Here is a 16019-nt window from a genome sequence, read left to right as displayed (position 1 = left end):
CAACTTTGAAGAGCTCCTGTGACCTTGACCTTGAAGCAAGGTAAACCAAACTGGTATCAAAAGATGGGGCTTACTTTGCCCTATATATCATATATAGGTGAGGTATTAAATCTCAAAAACTTCAGAGAAAATGGGAAAAAATGCGAAAAATAGCTGTTTTTTAGACAACATTTATGGCCCCTGCGACCTTGAAGCAAGGTCAAGATGCTATGTATATTTTTTGGGGCCTTGTCATCATACACCATCTTGCCAAATTTGGTACTGATAGACTGAATAGTGTCCAAGAAATATCCAACGGACGGACGGACGCCAGGACGGACGAACGGACGACTCGGGTGAGTACATAGACTCACTTTTGCTTCGCATGTGAGTCAAAAAGCACAAAAACATCAAAATCGAGTTTGGGATCTTGAGTGTGCACAGCATAATAAGGCCAGCCCATACTGAACTGAATTAGGGAAACCTTTATGGATTTCTGTGTTACTCCCACCAATGATCAAACTCTGGACAGGGCATTAAGAAGTCGGTCACTGACACCTACCTGTCAAAATCATCATTAACCTTGTGACTAAAAACAAAAGGTATCATATATAGTTCATACCTTGCAGCCCTCGCAGGTGAGAGCCCCAAAGTGGAAGCCAGAGGAAGGTGCTCCACACACACGACAGGGAATACCCTGTACACGCAGAGAGCTCACCGTCCTCTTGCCTTCTCCTAAAACACAATTACAGCACACACAGTAGAGATAATGTCCTAAAACACAATTACAGCACACACGGTAGAGATTATGTCCTAAAACACAATTACAGCACACACGGTAGAGATTATGTCCTAAAACACAATTACAGCACACACGGTAGAGATTATGTCCTAAAACACAATTACAGCACACACGGTAGAGATTATGTCCTAAAACACAATTACAGCACACACGGTAGAGATTATGTCCTAAAACACAATTACAGCACACACGGTGGAGATTATGTCCTAAAACACAATTACAGCACACACGGTAGAGATTATGATATTCATTATGTCCTAAAACACAATTACAGCACACACAGTAGAGATTATGTCCTAAAACACAATTACAGCACACACGGTAGAGATTATGTCCTAAAACACAATTACAGCACACACGGTAGAGATTATGTCCTAAAACACAATTACAGCACACACGGTAGAGATTATGTCCTAAAACACAATTACAGCACACACGGTAGAGATTATGTCCTAAAACATAATTACAGCACACACGGTAGAGATAATGTCCTAAAACACAATTACAGCACACACAGTAGAGATAATGTCCTAAAACACAATTACAGCACACACAGTAGAGATAATGTCCTAAAACACAATTACAGCACACACCGTAGAGATTATGTCCTAAAACACAATTACAGCACACACGGTAGAGATAATGTCCTAAAACACAATTACAGCACACACAGTAGAGATAATGTCCTAAAACACAATTACAGCACACACAGTAGAGATAATGTCCTAAAACACAATTACAGCACACACGGTAGAGATTATGTCCTAAAACACAATTACAGCACACACGGTAGAGATAATGCTCCCTGATTTGTCTGAACACATCAGTTGTTTATCCCCAAAATGGTTTGGTACTGGTAACTAGTCCATCTTATTCAACTAGCTCTCAAATTCTATTATTTGTCCCATGTGTTCCAAAGAACATTATGTTTTGCAAATGATGCAACACATTTGCAAAAAGCTGCATTGGCAGCAAGTCAACCATCCTGAACTCAGGTCAAAAATGAGTTACTTCCCTTTGGGTCTCATTCTATCCCTTGGTTTTCTTTCTGTGGGTAAGAAATCGATTTTTTACATATTTAGATCTTTTCATAATGTGTTGTGGATATAAGCAGTTTCGCGATCGTCGATAATGATTTTTCATGGTGTTGTGTAATTTTTAAAATACAAAGGAATTGATATGTAAGACAGTTATAAGCGAGCTATCTTTCGCGGATGTTTTTACTGTGCAAACAACTCTAAAGTGTCATGTGATAATCAACTTTGGCTTCTGCGCACGCCGGAGCAGCTTATTTTTTCTGTAACCAGTTGAGAGTGATGCAACCATATATCACGGTCTCCTTCCGACACCAGTCTCAAAATTTCGACTTGTTATGACCTTAGAACGATGTCTTTATCATAACTATGAAGAATAGAACGGAGATCACTGTCGAAGTCGGCCAATCTGCAATCATTTTCGTCTCGCGAACACTGATCTCAAATTTAGATCAGTGCTCGCGAAAAACATATGGGAGATAACTCTGTATTCTTGTTTTGATAGTTTGTTTGTTTGTTTGCTTAACGCCCAGCCGACCACGAAGGGCCATATCAGGGCGGTGCTGCTTTGACACACAAGACAGAAGTCGCAGCACAGGCTTCATGTCTCACCCAGTCACATTATTCTGACACCGGACCAACCAGTCCTAGCACTAACCCCATAATGCCAGACGCCAGGCGGAGCAGCCACTAGATTGCCAATTTTAAAGTCTTAGGTATGACCCCAGGGTTCGAACCCACGACCTCCCGATCACGGGGCGGACGCCTTACCACTAGGCCAACCGTGCCGGTTTGTTTTGATAGATTCGCGCAATAATTCAGCATGCTGTCAGAGAGAAACTGGCAATAGCCGTGGACCGATGATTATCAGAATGCATGTCAACAACTTCAATGGGTCACTTGACATACCGAAGTTTGCTCATTTCAAATTCTGAAGCATCAATGACTGATTACAGACACCTGACTAAAACACATCCATCAGTACAAATACTGTTATATGTATACAAAAAGCAACGTTCAGCAACAGGTATCTAATAAAATCACAGGAGCTCAGAGAAAAATTAATGATGTCAACTCTACCTGGGTAGTACATGCTCAGCTGTAGACATTTGTGGTAGCGGCAATACTGACACTGCACACGGCTTTCCTTTGTAATCTTGCACCGTCCTTGGCGCAGGCACACAAACTTCTGCTTCTCCTGTTTAGATGCTCGGATGAAGAATTTCTGGAAGAAAAAAATGAATACTTTCTTGTTACATTTAGTCAAGTTTTGACTAAATGTTTTAACATAGAGGGGGAATCGAGACGAGGGTTGTGGTGTGTGTGTGTGTGTGTGTGTGTGTGTGTGTCTGTGTCTGTGTGTCTGTGCGTGTGTGTGTGTAGAGCGATTCAGAGTAAACTACTAGACCGATCTTTATGAAATTTTACATGAGAGTTCCTGGGTATGACATCCCCAGACGTTTTTTTCATTTTTTGGATAAACGTCTTTGATGACGTCATATCCGGCTTTTTGTAAAAGTTGAGGCGGCACTGTCACACCCTCATTTTTCAATCAAATTGATTGAAAATTTGGTCAAGTAATCTTCGACGAAGGCCGGACTTTGGTATTGCATTTCAGCTTGGAGGCTTAAAAATTAATTAATGACTTTGGTCATTAAAAATCCGAAAATTGTAATTAAAATTATTTTTTTATAAAACGATCCAAAATTACGTTCATCTTATTCTTCATCATTTTCTAATTCCAAATACATATAAATATGTTATATTCGGATTAAAAACAAGCTCTGAAAATTAAAAATATAAAAATTATGATTAAAATAAAATTTCCGAAATCGATTTAAAAACAATTTCATCTTATTCCTTGTCGGTTCCCGATTCCAAAAACATATAGCTCTATATGATATGTTTGGATTAAAAACACGCTCAGAAAGTTAAAGCGAAGAGAGGTACAGAAAAGCGTGCTATGCAGCACAGCGCAACCGCTACCGCACTAAACAGGCTCGTCAATTTCACTGCCTTTTGCACGAGCGGCGGACTACGGTCATTGTGAAAAAATGCAGTGCGTTCAGTTTTATTCTGTGAGTTCCACAGCTTGACTAAATGTAGTAATTTTGCCTTATGCGACTTGTTCATATTTAACATGTAACAACTAACATTCAATCCCTATTCAAAACTTTTTCATGTGATATTTTGTGTCAAATGACTCAAAAGCATTTTTGTCTGGACAATGCATCATTAACCTGGACCAGACTGCCACTTCCACGCTTTAAAAGGCTGTCACTAACTTCCTGCCAGAAGTTTCCTCAAAACTGGGTCATTCTCTCTGGCCTCCACATTGTTAAAAATGACACACACCTCTAAATTCTAAAGTCCTTCATCCTTGTGTGTGTTGCACTTCTTTTTCACTGTCTTCTTACACAACGTTGGAAAATACCCACAACATATCTAACCAATTTACACCTTTCCCCAAATTCCCTTCACCGAGCTAATTTTGACCCGCAAACATTTTCACGTCCACTTTTTAACGAGTTGTTAACAGTAACACCCAAAAAACATACTACTTGGCGCTTGTTTACTTTTAGTCGATGTTTTGGTTGTACAGCCTTTATTAACTAAAACAATGGTAACAAGAGGCGAAGCCTTCAAGGCTCCCGTAAGAAATCGACAAACAGTAACACAAACTCAATCACTCCGTCACACACACACGCACACAGTAAGCATAGACACAGTGCAAGAGTGGGAGACGCTAGATCTAGATCTGTCTGTCTGTAGCCTACTTACGGAGACACGACTGCCACTGAGATCGACACTGCCCTTTCGACAGCGCTTCCTCGCGCAGACACTGAAAAACGCTGTGCAGATCAACCTGTAGGAAATCTCCTTTGGTATCTTCTTTATCTATTTTTTCTGGAGCCGCTACGAAACCGAACAATGTGAAATCGTCTTCCCCGAATCGGCGAATGCAGCTCGGTTAGAACTGAGAAGTGAATCTATACCACAATGCTTCACGCGATCTGACCCAACCTTGACCCCTGACCTGGTCTACATACCACTCACAACACAAACCAGTCACCTGTTTTTACCCCCCCCCCAAAAAAAAACTCACCACCACCCGTTTTCTTTGGATACACACTTTATCTACATACGTGCCGACGAAATGTTGATCATTGCTTCAATACTTTGAAGCTGTTGCTTGGATAATAACCCGGTAAAATTAATATTTCGGTGTTCAGCCAGTCTTTCTTACAAACAGACACACACATACACACACCCACACACGCGCATGCGTGCACGCACACACACACACAGGCTCACACACACACACACACACACACACACACACACACACACACACACACACACACAGTGACTCCCACAGATCTCATACATACATACAAAACTCATACACACATAGACAGACGGACACACACACCTTTACAAACAAACACACATACACACACAAACATACACACAAACTCATGCACACACACACACACACACACACACACACACACACACATACACATACACACACACCAGAGACATACATACACACACACACTCTCTCTCTCTCTCTGTCTCTCTTTCTTACACACACACACACACACACCACACACACACACACACACACACGCACGCACACATACACACACACACACACACATACACACACACACACACACACACACACACACGAGTACACATACACAAACAGTAACAATAACACATGTGCACAAAATGAACACACACACACACACACACACACACACACCCCGCGAGAGAGAAAGACTACAGGGAGGCATGACGTCATGATGCCTTAATTGACGTCAAACACTTTTGACCGTGACGTAATCTTCTTATGCGAGCTTTATCCATAGTCTTGGATAACCACACACAGATAGACTCGGAAATGTTAAAGTTTATATCACACACACACACACACACACACACACACGCACAGACAGACAAAGTTTAGCATCGCATAGGCTACACTTACGTGAGCCAAAAATCATAAGAGCATGAAAGAAGGAGTTTTTTTTCCTTGAAATTTTGTCATACTGAAGGAAAACAAGACAAGCACGTTGTTATCGACAAAATCATGGTGTCTCAAGAAACTTTACAAACATTCTTACCACTAGGCCAACCGTGCCGGTATCAGAATAGCTCTATAGATCCATTAACAGTAACAGTCAAGTTAAAAGTTTAATTTCTGATTGTTAGAGATGTTTTAAACTTATTTTGATGTAAGTTACGGTGTTCATTCTGTAAGGGCTAAAACACTTGAATAATAAATAACCAAACAAAAGTATCTGGAGTTACTGTAATTTCCGGAGATTCTAACACACACATTATACAGGCAAAATAACTCCTAAAACATGCACTCTGTTGTGTAATATTTGAAAGCAAAAACACCATGTAACTTACGTCACAATTTCATACACCCGAGTTTTGCTCTGCCGTAGCTAACAGCTGTTTGAGATAAAGATTTTTTCACGTTCAGTATCATTTGAAGAAATCTCTAAGCTTGTACAAGAGTCAAGTTTCATTTAATTTAAAGCACTTTTAATTTTGGGGACTCATGTTCTTATTTTTTGGCCCAGTACCACTACCACAACTGGGGAATTCACAGGCACAGGACACAACTACTCTGTTCTCATGAAGTCTACTCTCAATTCCACACAAAAAGCCACACAGTCATGCATACCTTACAGGCCTCACAGACAAAGGCACCGCAGTAAAACCCAGCGGCCATATCCTGGCACACCTGGCAGAGACCACTGTCAATGTGGGAGGCTACCTTGTGAACAAAGGTAGAGTGAGGCACCTGGTCTGGAGATGCCTCCCGCTTGTGCTGCTTGTCTGGTGCCGACTTTGAGCGCAGGGTTGCGCAACATGCTTTCCCTGACCCCTGTACCATCTTGCTTTTAGAGACGGCGCCAGAACTGCCAACTCCGTGTTCTGCACCAGCTTGGGTGAAGTCAGAATGAAGCGACGATTTTCTCGTCCTGCTGCGAACTTGCTCCCTGCCTGCCACATTTACAGTGGACGACACCTGCACCCTGGTTGTCCCTGCAATACCTGTACTACCCGCTTTTCCTGCAATGCTGCTGCTGTTGATGTTGATATCTTTAGGTGAACTGGAAAAGTCAAACTCCAAGCCTACAGGGACAAAATCGTGCCTGGTGTCCCATGGTGCAGACTTGTGCTGGAAGTGGACCGTGTCCGGAAAAGGCTGCTTCAGATCTTGACAACCAGCCGACAAATGCTTGTCTGAAATTTGCGGACCACTGAAGATCATATCCCCAGCATGCTCCAGCCCTGTGTTAGAGGAGTGAATATGAGATAGGTGGCTTTCAGTGCTCATGGGATTCACACTGGCCAGCAAGTCGAAGCATTTGGACGAACCTCTGCCACTTTGTGGGTCTGAGGGCTTCAAAATGCCCACATTCATGTCGGAAATCACCTTTTTCCAGTGTATCGGTGTCTCCTTTGGTGCGACTTGTTTTGAGCAAGAAGAACTTGGCAGTGATGTTGTTTTCGTTTTCTTCAGATTGATGCCAGCGTTGCTTCCGGCAAAGTCCGACTTATCTAGTGATTTAGAGTCATGGCACACTTCTTCCATTGAAATGACACCAGAACATGTAAAGTCTATGTGAGTCCTGGCCCTATACAGTTCACAAATGCTGTAACTGTGTGAAGCACTTTTTTTTTCTGTCCACTATATTTCCCTTAAACTTGTATGCAAATTATCAACAATACTGACACGTAGCAGAGAACCCTGTCCTCTTAAGAAAGACTTCAAAGATCATTATGTCGACTGTGTCAGCAATGTGACAGTCCTCTTCATTCTGTATAAAACCCTGTGTTGCAATAAATAATGATATTACAATTTACACACAAAATAACTGTTTCAAACTTTCCATTAGTCTTCCTTTGTTTGGATTATCAGAGTATGTTTGCGTGTGCTTATACCAAGTGATATTGTAAAGCGCATAGTGCTTTTAGTTATGCGCAATAGAAATCTCCTTAATAAATAAACAAATAAATTATATTTTTATCAGCACTGATACACTCAATTTTATACTCCAGGTTTTACATGACGCAAATAAGCAGCTGGTAGGGCTGGCAGTGTCTTTTGGCACGCAAATGTAGATGGTGTTGGTGATTTCAAATTCAATCAAGTTTTGAGTGCTGCATCGGGAACTAATCACTGATCAAAGAATGTCCAATCCTGCTGGAACTCATAAACGAAGAAGGCAACCGTTGTAAGTAAGCTCATCATCTGATCCTGCTGTAATGTGTCACCAGTCGCTGCTCCAGGCAGGAAGTATCCGGAGTAGGTCAGGATCCACCATCCGTATCAACTGAAACACAGCAAAATATTGATTAAATTTAGAATGTGATGGTCCTTAATCAAAATAGTGTGACAGGGAGATGCAGTAGTGCCCCTTTCACAGTAGCTGCTCTGCACTGACCGAGTTATCTGCCGACCAAGAGCGTGAGCTATAAATAGTAGCTCTACATTTCTCATATGTCCGTAGACTGCACACCCAGCAAATGCAGCAAGGATTTCCAAATCTCAAAATTGTAACTCGCCAGCCAGGCGAGTAACTTCAAGGAAGTCACTAGCCTGTCAGAAATGGCCCAGTACACACCACACAAAACATTATTATGAGTCAGATTTCTTTACACAATTAAAATAGCTGTAATACGACAAGAGCCTTGTTTTCGTTTCTCTAGAACATGGCGTAGATTTTGCAGAAGACAGAATTCGTGCATCTGCCCTGTTTATATGGCTTTAAAACTCGAAAATACAGCCAACAGTTTTGCGTTTGACCAGAATTTGAACTGGCCAGCCGGGCGAGCTGCCAGGCGGATTCTACTAGCCCAGCGGATTTTTTTACTAGCCCCTGGCGATCGGGCGGACGATTTGGCCATCCCTGTGCAGGAAGCTGTTAGTGATAGCGTCCGGCTGCTGTGGTCTCCTGGTATGCTCTTACCAACCTTGGACTTCACACAGCAGTTTTGATACAGCCATGATTCAGCCCAATGTCCTCCTGTTAGACTAGCTTTGCCTCCAAAGGTGATTCCAGTGTTGATTAGTATACTTGGTGACTAGCATCAGGGAGATATAATCAGCAATTAACGTAGCTATTCTGATAAGACACGTGGGAGAATTCGGGGGCTGATATTGGATGGTCTCACACATCCCTCTTCCGATCATCAAAGGATAACGCTACGGAAGTTAGTAAGTTTTTGCCGATACAAAGACGCATGGTTCCGGTTTCTTTGATGTAAATAAAGTACATGCATATCTTGCCAGGTTTGTTTCTGTGAATGGTTAACAGACGATGCCATTTCTATTGACCTATCTCTGATTCTAGCAGACGGTCTTTCCAATGTTTAGCACATAATCAGCAAACTCTCCTGTCCCCATGGAACGTCCATTGTATAGTGCAATGTTGAAATGAAGTTACCGGTCTGAAACATTTAGTCGTTGACTTTCTTCTGAGACAATCCTTGTTCTCTTATCATCTACAGATTTACCGCAGTGTTTATCACACGAATCCCCAACAGAAGTCAGACTTTCGAACATAGAATATACGTAAGCAAGCATGATACGTGACGTCATATGAATCATGGCATATTGACGTAATGCCAAACATCCGGTTATCTCGAGTCTTCTCCGTTTACATGTCCGTGGGTTTTTCAATGTTCGGTGATTTCCGTGGTTACATGCGCAAAGGGATATGCGCACTAAAACCGTCGTCTGCAATCAATGACATAGACCATTCTGGTAGTTGTTGATGACAAAAACATGATTTTAACACAGAATATAATGTCAGAATAGCAATATAAGGCCAAAAAAAAAAAAATGCTTTGGTTACGGTTTCATGGCCAAAAAAAATAGGGTAGGTAGGTCGATTTAACTTTTTTTTTTTTTTTTTTTTTTTTTTTTTTTGGTTGGTCCCTCTTGAAATGATAAAAATATTTGTGTATGCAGGATATTCGAGGTATTTTCATATTGGTGTATTTGGAACCACAGATATTAATTACTTTTTCATGTTAAGAAAAGAAAACTGGACATACCCTTTAAACTGTATAGTGCCACTAGTGAACACTTGAACGCAGTCTGGACTGATTCGAAAGAGTCTTCGGGCTCGGCACTTATTTTCGTCGACCCAACACATTTTATCCCGAACAGTTTGCCGTCCAAAGTTGGATGAAAATCATGAAAAATGTCCACCAAGGTTGCACTCTTCGAGTACCGACTTATCAGTCGTGTTTGTTCGATATGAACGCACTTTCCGAATACACGATTGCAAATGCAGACGACATCTTTTTACGTTCGCGCAACGAACGAACGCACGAGACTGACTTCCCTTGGATATGGGAGTTGTAAAAAGCGGAGTGGTGTCCCTTGTCGGGCTTGTTGTTGTCTGCTCGCCGGCGATCGATGTTTTCTCTGTGCCGTGGTGTTGTCGTTTTCGGTGGGTTTTTGTGTGTGTGTGTGGGTTTTTTGTGTGTATACATGTGTTTGGTTCATTTTATTTTTAGCTTTAGGACCAAAAAAAAAGTTTAGGGTCGGCCCAAAAAGTTAGGGTCGGTCGGGAAACCGTAACCAAAGCATTTTTTTTTTTTGGCCTAAACGCTATTGTGCTTTTAGCGTAGCAATAGGGTCCGATATCTAGACTCGAACAAGTATAATGCGACTCGTCTTTGACTCGTTGGCATTATACTTGTCTCGCCTAAATATCGGACCCTTTTTACATTTAATCAAATTTTGACTAAATGTTTTAACATAGAGGGGGAATCGAGACGAGGGTCGTGGTGTATGTGTGTGCGTGTGTGTGCGTGTGTGTCTGTGCGTGTGTGTGTGTGTAGAGCGATTCAGACCAAACTACTGGACCGATCTTTATGAAATTTGACATGAGAGTTCCTGGGAATGATATCCCCGGACGTTTTTTTTCTTTTTTTCTATAAATACCTTTGATGACGTCATATCCAGCTTTTCGTGAAAGTTGAGGCGGCACTGTCACACCCTCATTTTTCAATAAAATTGATTGAAATTTTGGCCAAGCAATCTTCGATGAAGGCCGGACTTCGGTATTGCATTTCAGCTTGGTGGCTTAAAAATTAATTAATGACTTTGGTCATTAAAAATCTGAAAATTGTAAAAAAATAATGTTTTTATAAAACGATCCAAATTTACGTTCATCTTATTCTTCATCATTTTCTGATTCCAAAACCATATAAATATGCTATATTTGGATTAAAAACAAGCTCTGAAAATTAAAAATATAAAAATTATGATCAAAATTAAATTTTCGAAATCAATTTAAAAACACTTTCATCTTATTCCTTGTCGGTTCCTGATTCCAAAAAATATAGATATGATATGTTTGGATTAAAAACACGCTCAGAAAGTTAAAACGAAGAGAGGTACAGAAAAGCGTGCTATCCTTCTCAGCGCAACTACTACCCCGCTCTTCTTGTCAATTTCACTGCCTTTGCCACGAGCGGTGGACTGACGATGCTACGAGTATACGGTCTTGCTGAAAAATTGCATTGCGTTCAGTTTCATTCTGTGAGTTCGACAGCTTGACTAAATGTTGTATTTTCGCCTTACGCGACTTGTTATTTATTCATATGGGAGATTTATATAGCGCTTGATGTTCTCTAAGCACTTTACATATTAATTTCTGCCGTGTGAGATGGAATGTTTTACACAATATATCACGCATTCACATCGGCCAGTAAATCTCAAGCCATTACGGCGAATATTTACTTTTCACGGCCTATTATTCCAAGTCACACGGGTATTTGGTGGACATTTTTTTTATCTATGCCTATACAATTTTGCCAGGAAAGACCCTTTTGTCAATCGTGGGATCTTTAACGTGCACACCCCAATGTACACGAAGGGACCTCATTTTTTCGTCTCATCCGAAAGACTAGCACTTGAACCCACCACCTGGGTTAGGAAAGGGGGAAGAAAATTGCTTACGCCCCGACCCAGGGTCGAACTCGCAACGTCTCACTTCCGAGGCAAGTGCACTTACCACTCGGCCACCCTTTCCCTATTGCTACGCTGAAAACACAATAGCTGTTACGAGGTATGATTAAAAAAAAAAAATGTGATTTTCGCAGAGACCGTTCGGCGTATCTGGCCCAAATTGCAGCAGTCATTAGAACTACTTTCCTCCGACATCGATGCAGATTCACAAGTGTCTAAGCCAACCAGAAGAGGCCTTGAGTTGGCCTTATTTGGGGTTGCTTTTCAGCTCTGATTTGACGTCTTTTTTGTAGGTCCTGGGTGCAGTGAAACTTGTTGGCAAAAAGTCTGATGTTCAAAGAGGGTATGTTCAGTAATCTCAAGGGGTGTAAATGTAATCAGGTCTGAAGAATGTGTGAGGCAAAAATGGGATCATTTGGTCTTTTAGGAATGGAGTTACGGCCCTTCTTTCGTGGAGACTGACATTTTCATGAAGGAGAAGGGCAGTCTGGGTTTCGCAGTTTGGTCGCTGACTGCCAAACTCGTGAATAAGTTGTGGTAAAACGGTTTCTGCATAGAATGTGACAATGACAGTGCTGTCAGTAGACAGAATATCGACAGCAACGGGACCTTCGTGGTAAAAAAATACAGTGAATAGGCCTGTTTCTGCTTTGAAATCCTCGCTTACAAATTTGATGCATCTCGTCATTTTGGTCTAGACACGGTTTGTTTCTGTGTTTTTTGGCACTAAAGTAGAAGGAAAACAAAGTCTCATAATCAGTGATTACAGTAATAACAAATTTGGGTCTACTGGGTTCACAACGGTTGAGCAGATCACGTGCGATAGGACCCTGATGCTCCTTTCGTTCCCCTGTCAGCTAATGAGGCACCCATTTTGCGGCCAGCTTTTGAAGCGGAAGATCATTGAGTAGAACTCTATGGATTGTTCCATTAAAAGTTGAAGTTTTGCTCTTTATATCCACATGTACACTTTTTAATCTTAGTTCTTAAATTTTGACACAGCAGCTACATTATTCTCGTTTAAAGCGCTCTTCGGAAGTCTTTTAGGCTTGTCAGAGTTATTCCCCTTTTCCCCAGTTTCAATTTCCCTTTTCATTTGTCAGTTTGTCGAATATGGAAAAGCTTTGATTCATGTAACATTCTTCAGCTTTGTAAACATTTTGTTGTACCATTACCCAGCTACACTCTTCAAAGAAGTGAAGATTTTCATGGTGCTTGACAAAAGACCCCGTTTTGAAGCACAACCCAAAAGTGACGTATTTTAAAACCTCGTCATTTATGACGTAGTAACCAAATGACGTTGTCTGTTGGAGGTATACCAGTTAAATTTTTGTCCTTTCACATGATATATTACTTTTTATGATCAGTGGCCTGAGACTTGTATAATCGGGGTTTGATCATTTTGTTTGGATCATACCTCGTAAAACTCGTAATACTGTAATTCTTCCATTTGAGCTTCTTTAACAGTCATTGTTGATGCTTTGCAGTATTTTAAGTCCAAAAATCATTTGTAGCCACAACAGTTATTCAAAACAATGCATGAACATCCAATTAAAGAAGGCATTTCAATCTGAAAGTGTCAAGTGACTGAATTAGTGAATAGGACAATTAACAAAACAAAGAGAGGAGGCGGAATGTTAACATCTTCAGATGAAAACGGTTTGCCTATCTATCCTTGTTTATACATGCACAACAACATGGAACAGTCACCACCACTGTTTACATCCTGCAAATATCCCACTATGGTCGGCTTTAATTCACCAAGACTGAGAATCAGTGTAACTGAAGGGGGTTTGCCATCTCACTGAGCCTGAACATGTGAAGATCTGGATCTGGATCTGGATTTGTTACGTTGCAGGGACCACTGTTGGTCATCTTCGCAACGGATGCGGGAGAGCGCATGATAATAATTTAGAGTACAATAAAAGTCCTGACTTTGGTGGGACGAGTCATACAGGCTGTTGCTTCAATGTCTTTCCCACTCTTTGCAACTTGTTAAAATGATAAAAACTACTGGGCTCTGTAGGCGATCAGTGTTGGGGCAGCCCTGATGACGGCAGTCTCAGCGCTGAGGATGCTGCGCTGGCTGGCTGGGCTGGTCGTGCTGGAAGGTCTGCGTCACTCAGCTGATTCCACTCTGCGACTGTCCGTACGAAGGAGTTCTTGTACTGGTCTGTCTTGCAGGTGGGGATGCGGAAGCCTCGTGTGTTGTTATGGTATCAAAGTTTAAACACAGGCTTGTGACTGTCATGCTCTGCAAATGATTACAGCTGCTGCTGCTGGCACTCAAGCGTCGGAAAAGCGTCAGATTTAGGAGTAATCTAATCATTCCAGCCTCACAAAACGTGCCTCTCCTACTACGATGTAGGCTACAGGTGTGATTCACTGTTACACCTGATCCCACAGATGGGTCTCAAAATCGACGAAAACATTGACACATGCACATTGAACAGACTGGACGCATTACTCGTGACTATTCGATCTATAACATACGGTCGTGATGTTCTTCTTACCTCGCTTTCATACTGCGGTTATAAAACATGTCTCCTACTCCTACTCCTAGATCCTGTGTCGAGCGACAGCAACGCACTTTCTTGTGCAACGGCCTTGACCCACTAACTAACACGGTTACCTCCCTTCGTCCTATTAGGCGGTGTCGGGCACTCGTTGAGCCCCCCTTTCGTGAAAAATGCGGTCTTAGGAAACTGTTTCCAGCAAACGATCTTATGGAAGACTTGTTGAATGACCGAAAAACCCGTGTAAATGATGTATTACCAAGAGCAGGTGTAAATTTAATCTATAAGTTGCCATGTTTGATTTGTTATATTCGCAGACCCGTTCAGAGGTTCCTTCCTTACTTGACACCGTCTATAACGTGGTTCCAATGTCATACCAAGGCTCCAAGTTCCAACACCGAGACCCTATTATTGTTGTGTATATATATACCTATATACTAACATACCGTTCAATTTTGCCTTCAGTGACAATCACTGACTGCTCTATTACTGGCACTGAATCCGACCGTCAGTGCCGCCGCTCAAGTCAAGTTACCGTGAGACGGGCCACTGATTAGTGTGCGCCGCTTTCAGTGTTGCAGTGTAAGTATTAGAACGGTCAGCCTGGCAGTATGTCTATTTCTGACTCCTTTGGCCTTCAAGCATTTCCGTCTGTCTAATCCGACATCGCATATGACATACTAGAGGAATACCCGGCTTCGCCGGGGTGAATCGCGAGACAGAGACAGACAGCGTGGCGGTTCACCACAATCACCTTTGAAGGCGAAGTCCTGTCAAACGGGATTGAGAATTTTAGAGCTTATTTCTTAGCCCTATATTATCTGCTGTGGCTTCTCAAATGCCAGAACATATAGACAGACAAAAGCCGCTAGACCACATCACAAACAGAACTCTACAATACACAGGTTTTTGCCCACACACACACACACACACACACCGTGCAAACACACACACACACGGCACCGCAGAGAAGCCGTATCAGGGCCGGACCCAGGGGGGGGGGGGGGGGGGGGGGGGTTCCAGGGGTTCCGGAACCCCACCCCTGGAAAAAGCATGTACCTTGCTTTGACTTTTACTAGTTTTAGCACCAAAACAATGCTGCTCTTAACCCTCAAAACAAGGCCCAGAATGCACCAGATTGCACAGATTTAGCAGGCGCGCGCTTGTGGCTTCGCCACTTCGCTGATTTGCCCCCCCAAAAAAGGAGGAACCCCCCCCTTACAACTCATTTGGTCCGGCCCTGCGTATATATATATGCATATCTGTATCTATAAATATATAGAGATAGGTGAGAGTGTATTTTTCGCGTGGCTATAAATTGATTCGACCTTTTCACTGTAGTGACAGTAAGAACACTTGAACTTACGGGTGCAAGGGAAGCGTTGTGGACAGCGCAGTGGACAGCGCAGTGACATTCTAAAAATAGTAATAGTAACTTACAAACGGGAAAGCCACACGAAGGAAGGGAGATAAACGCCAAACACTGGAGAAGATAAGGAAGAGTTACTTATAATGGTGAAATGAACACAAAAACCAAAATCAGTTCAGCGCTGCGCGCTGAGAGCACGTGTTGGAGTCTCATCGATGATATTGTGTCCGGGGTGTAGCTGAATACGGTGTCCAAATTTGAAAAAGATCCAGCGAGAACTTTGGCGTTGTGATGTGGTGTA

General features: G+C 42.1%; 1 protein-coding gene across 2 annotated transcripts in view; it reads right to left on the bottom strand.

The window, feature by feature from the left end:
• The window catches only part of LOC138951802 (probable nuclear hormone receptor HR3), a 28805-nt gene extending 14338 nt beyond the window's left edge, over nucleotides 1-14467 (bottom strand). For both annotated transcript variants that reach the window (XM_070323354.1, XM_070323355.1), the window contains exons 1-4: nucleotides 14347-14467; nucleotides 6521-8180; nucleotides 2896-3040; nucleotides 602-714 (exon numbers count right to left, since the gene is read on the bottom strand). In XM_070323354.1, coding sequence (XP_070179455.1) covers nucleotides 602-714; nucleotides 2896-3040; nucleotides 6521-7438 — 1176 coding nt within the window. In that variant the 5' untranslated portion in view covers nucleotides 7439-8180; nucleotides 14347-14467. The remainder of the gene's footprint in view (nucleotides 1-601; nucleotides 715-2895; nucleotides 3041-6520; nucleotides 8181-14346) is intronic.
• Nucleotides 14468-16019: the final 1552 nt, after the last annotated feature.

The sequence above is a fragment of the Littorina saxatilis genome, linkage group LG17 (assembly GCF_037325665.1).
Source record: "Littorina saxatilis isolate snail1 linkage group LG17, US_GU_Lsax_2.0, whole genome shotgun sequence".
Classification (NCBI taxonomy): Eukaryota; Metazoa; Mollusca; class Gastropoda; order Littorinimorpha; family Littorinidae; genus Littorina; species Littorina saxatilis.
Note: the sequence above shows the minus strand (reverse complement) of the source record. Positions and strands in the feature narration are given on the sequence as shown.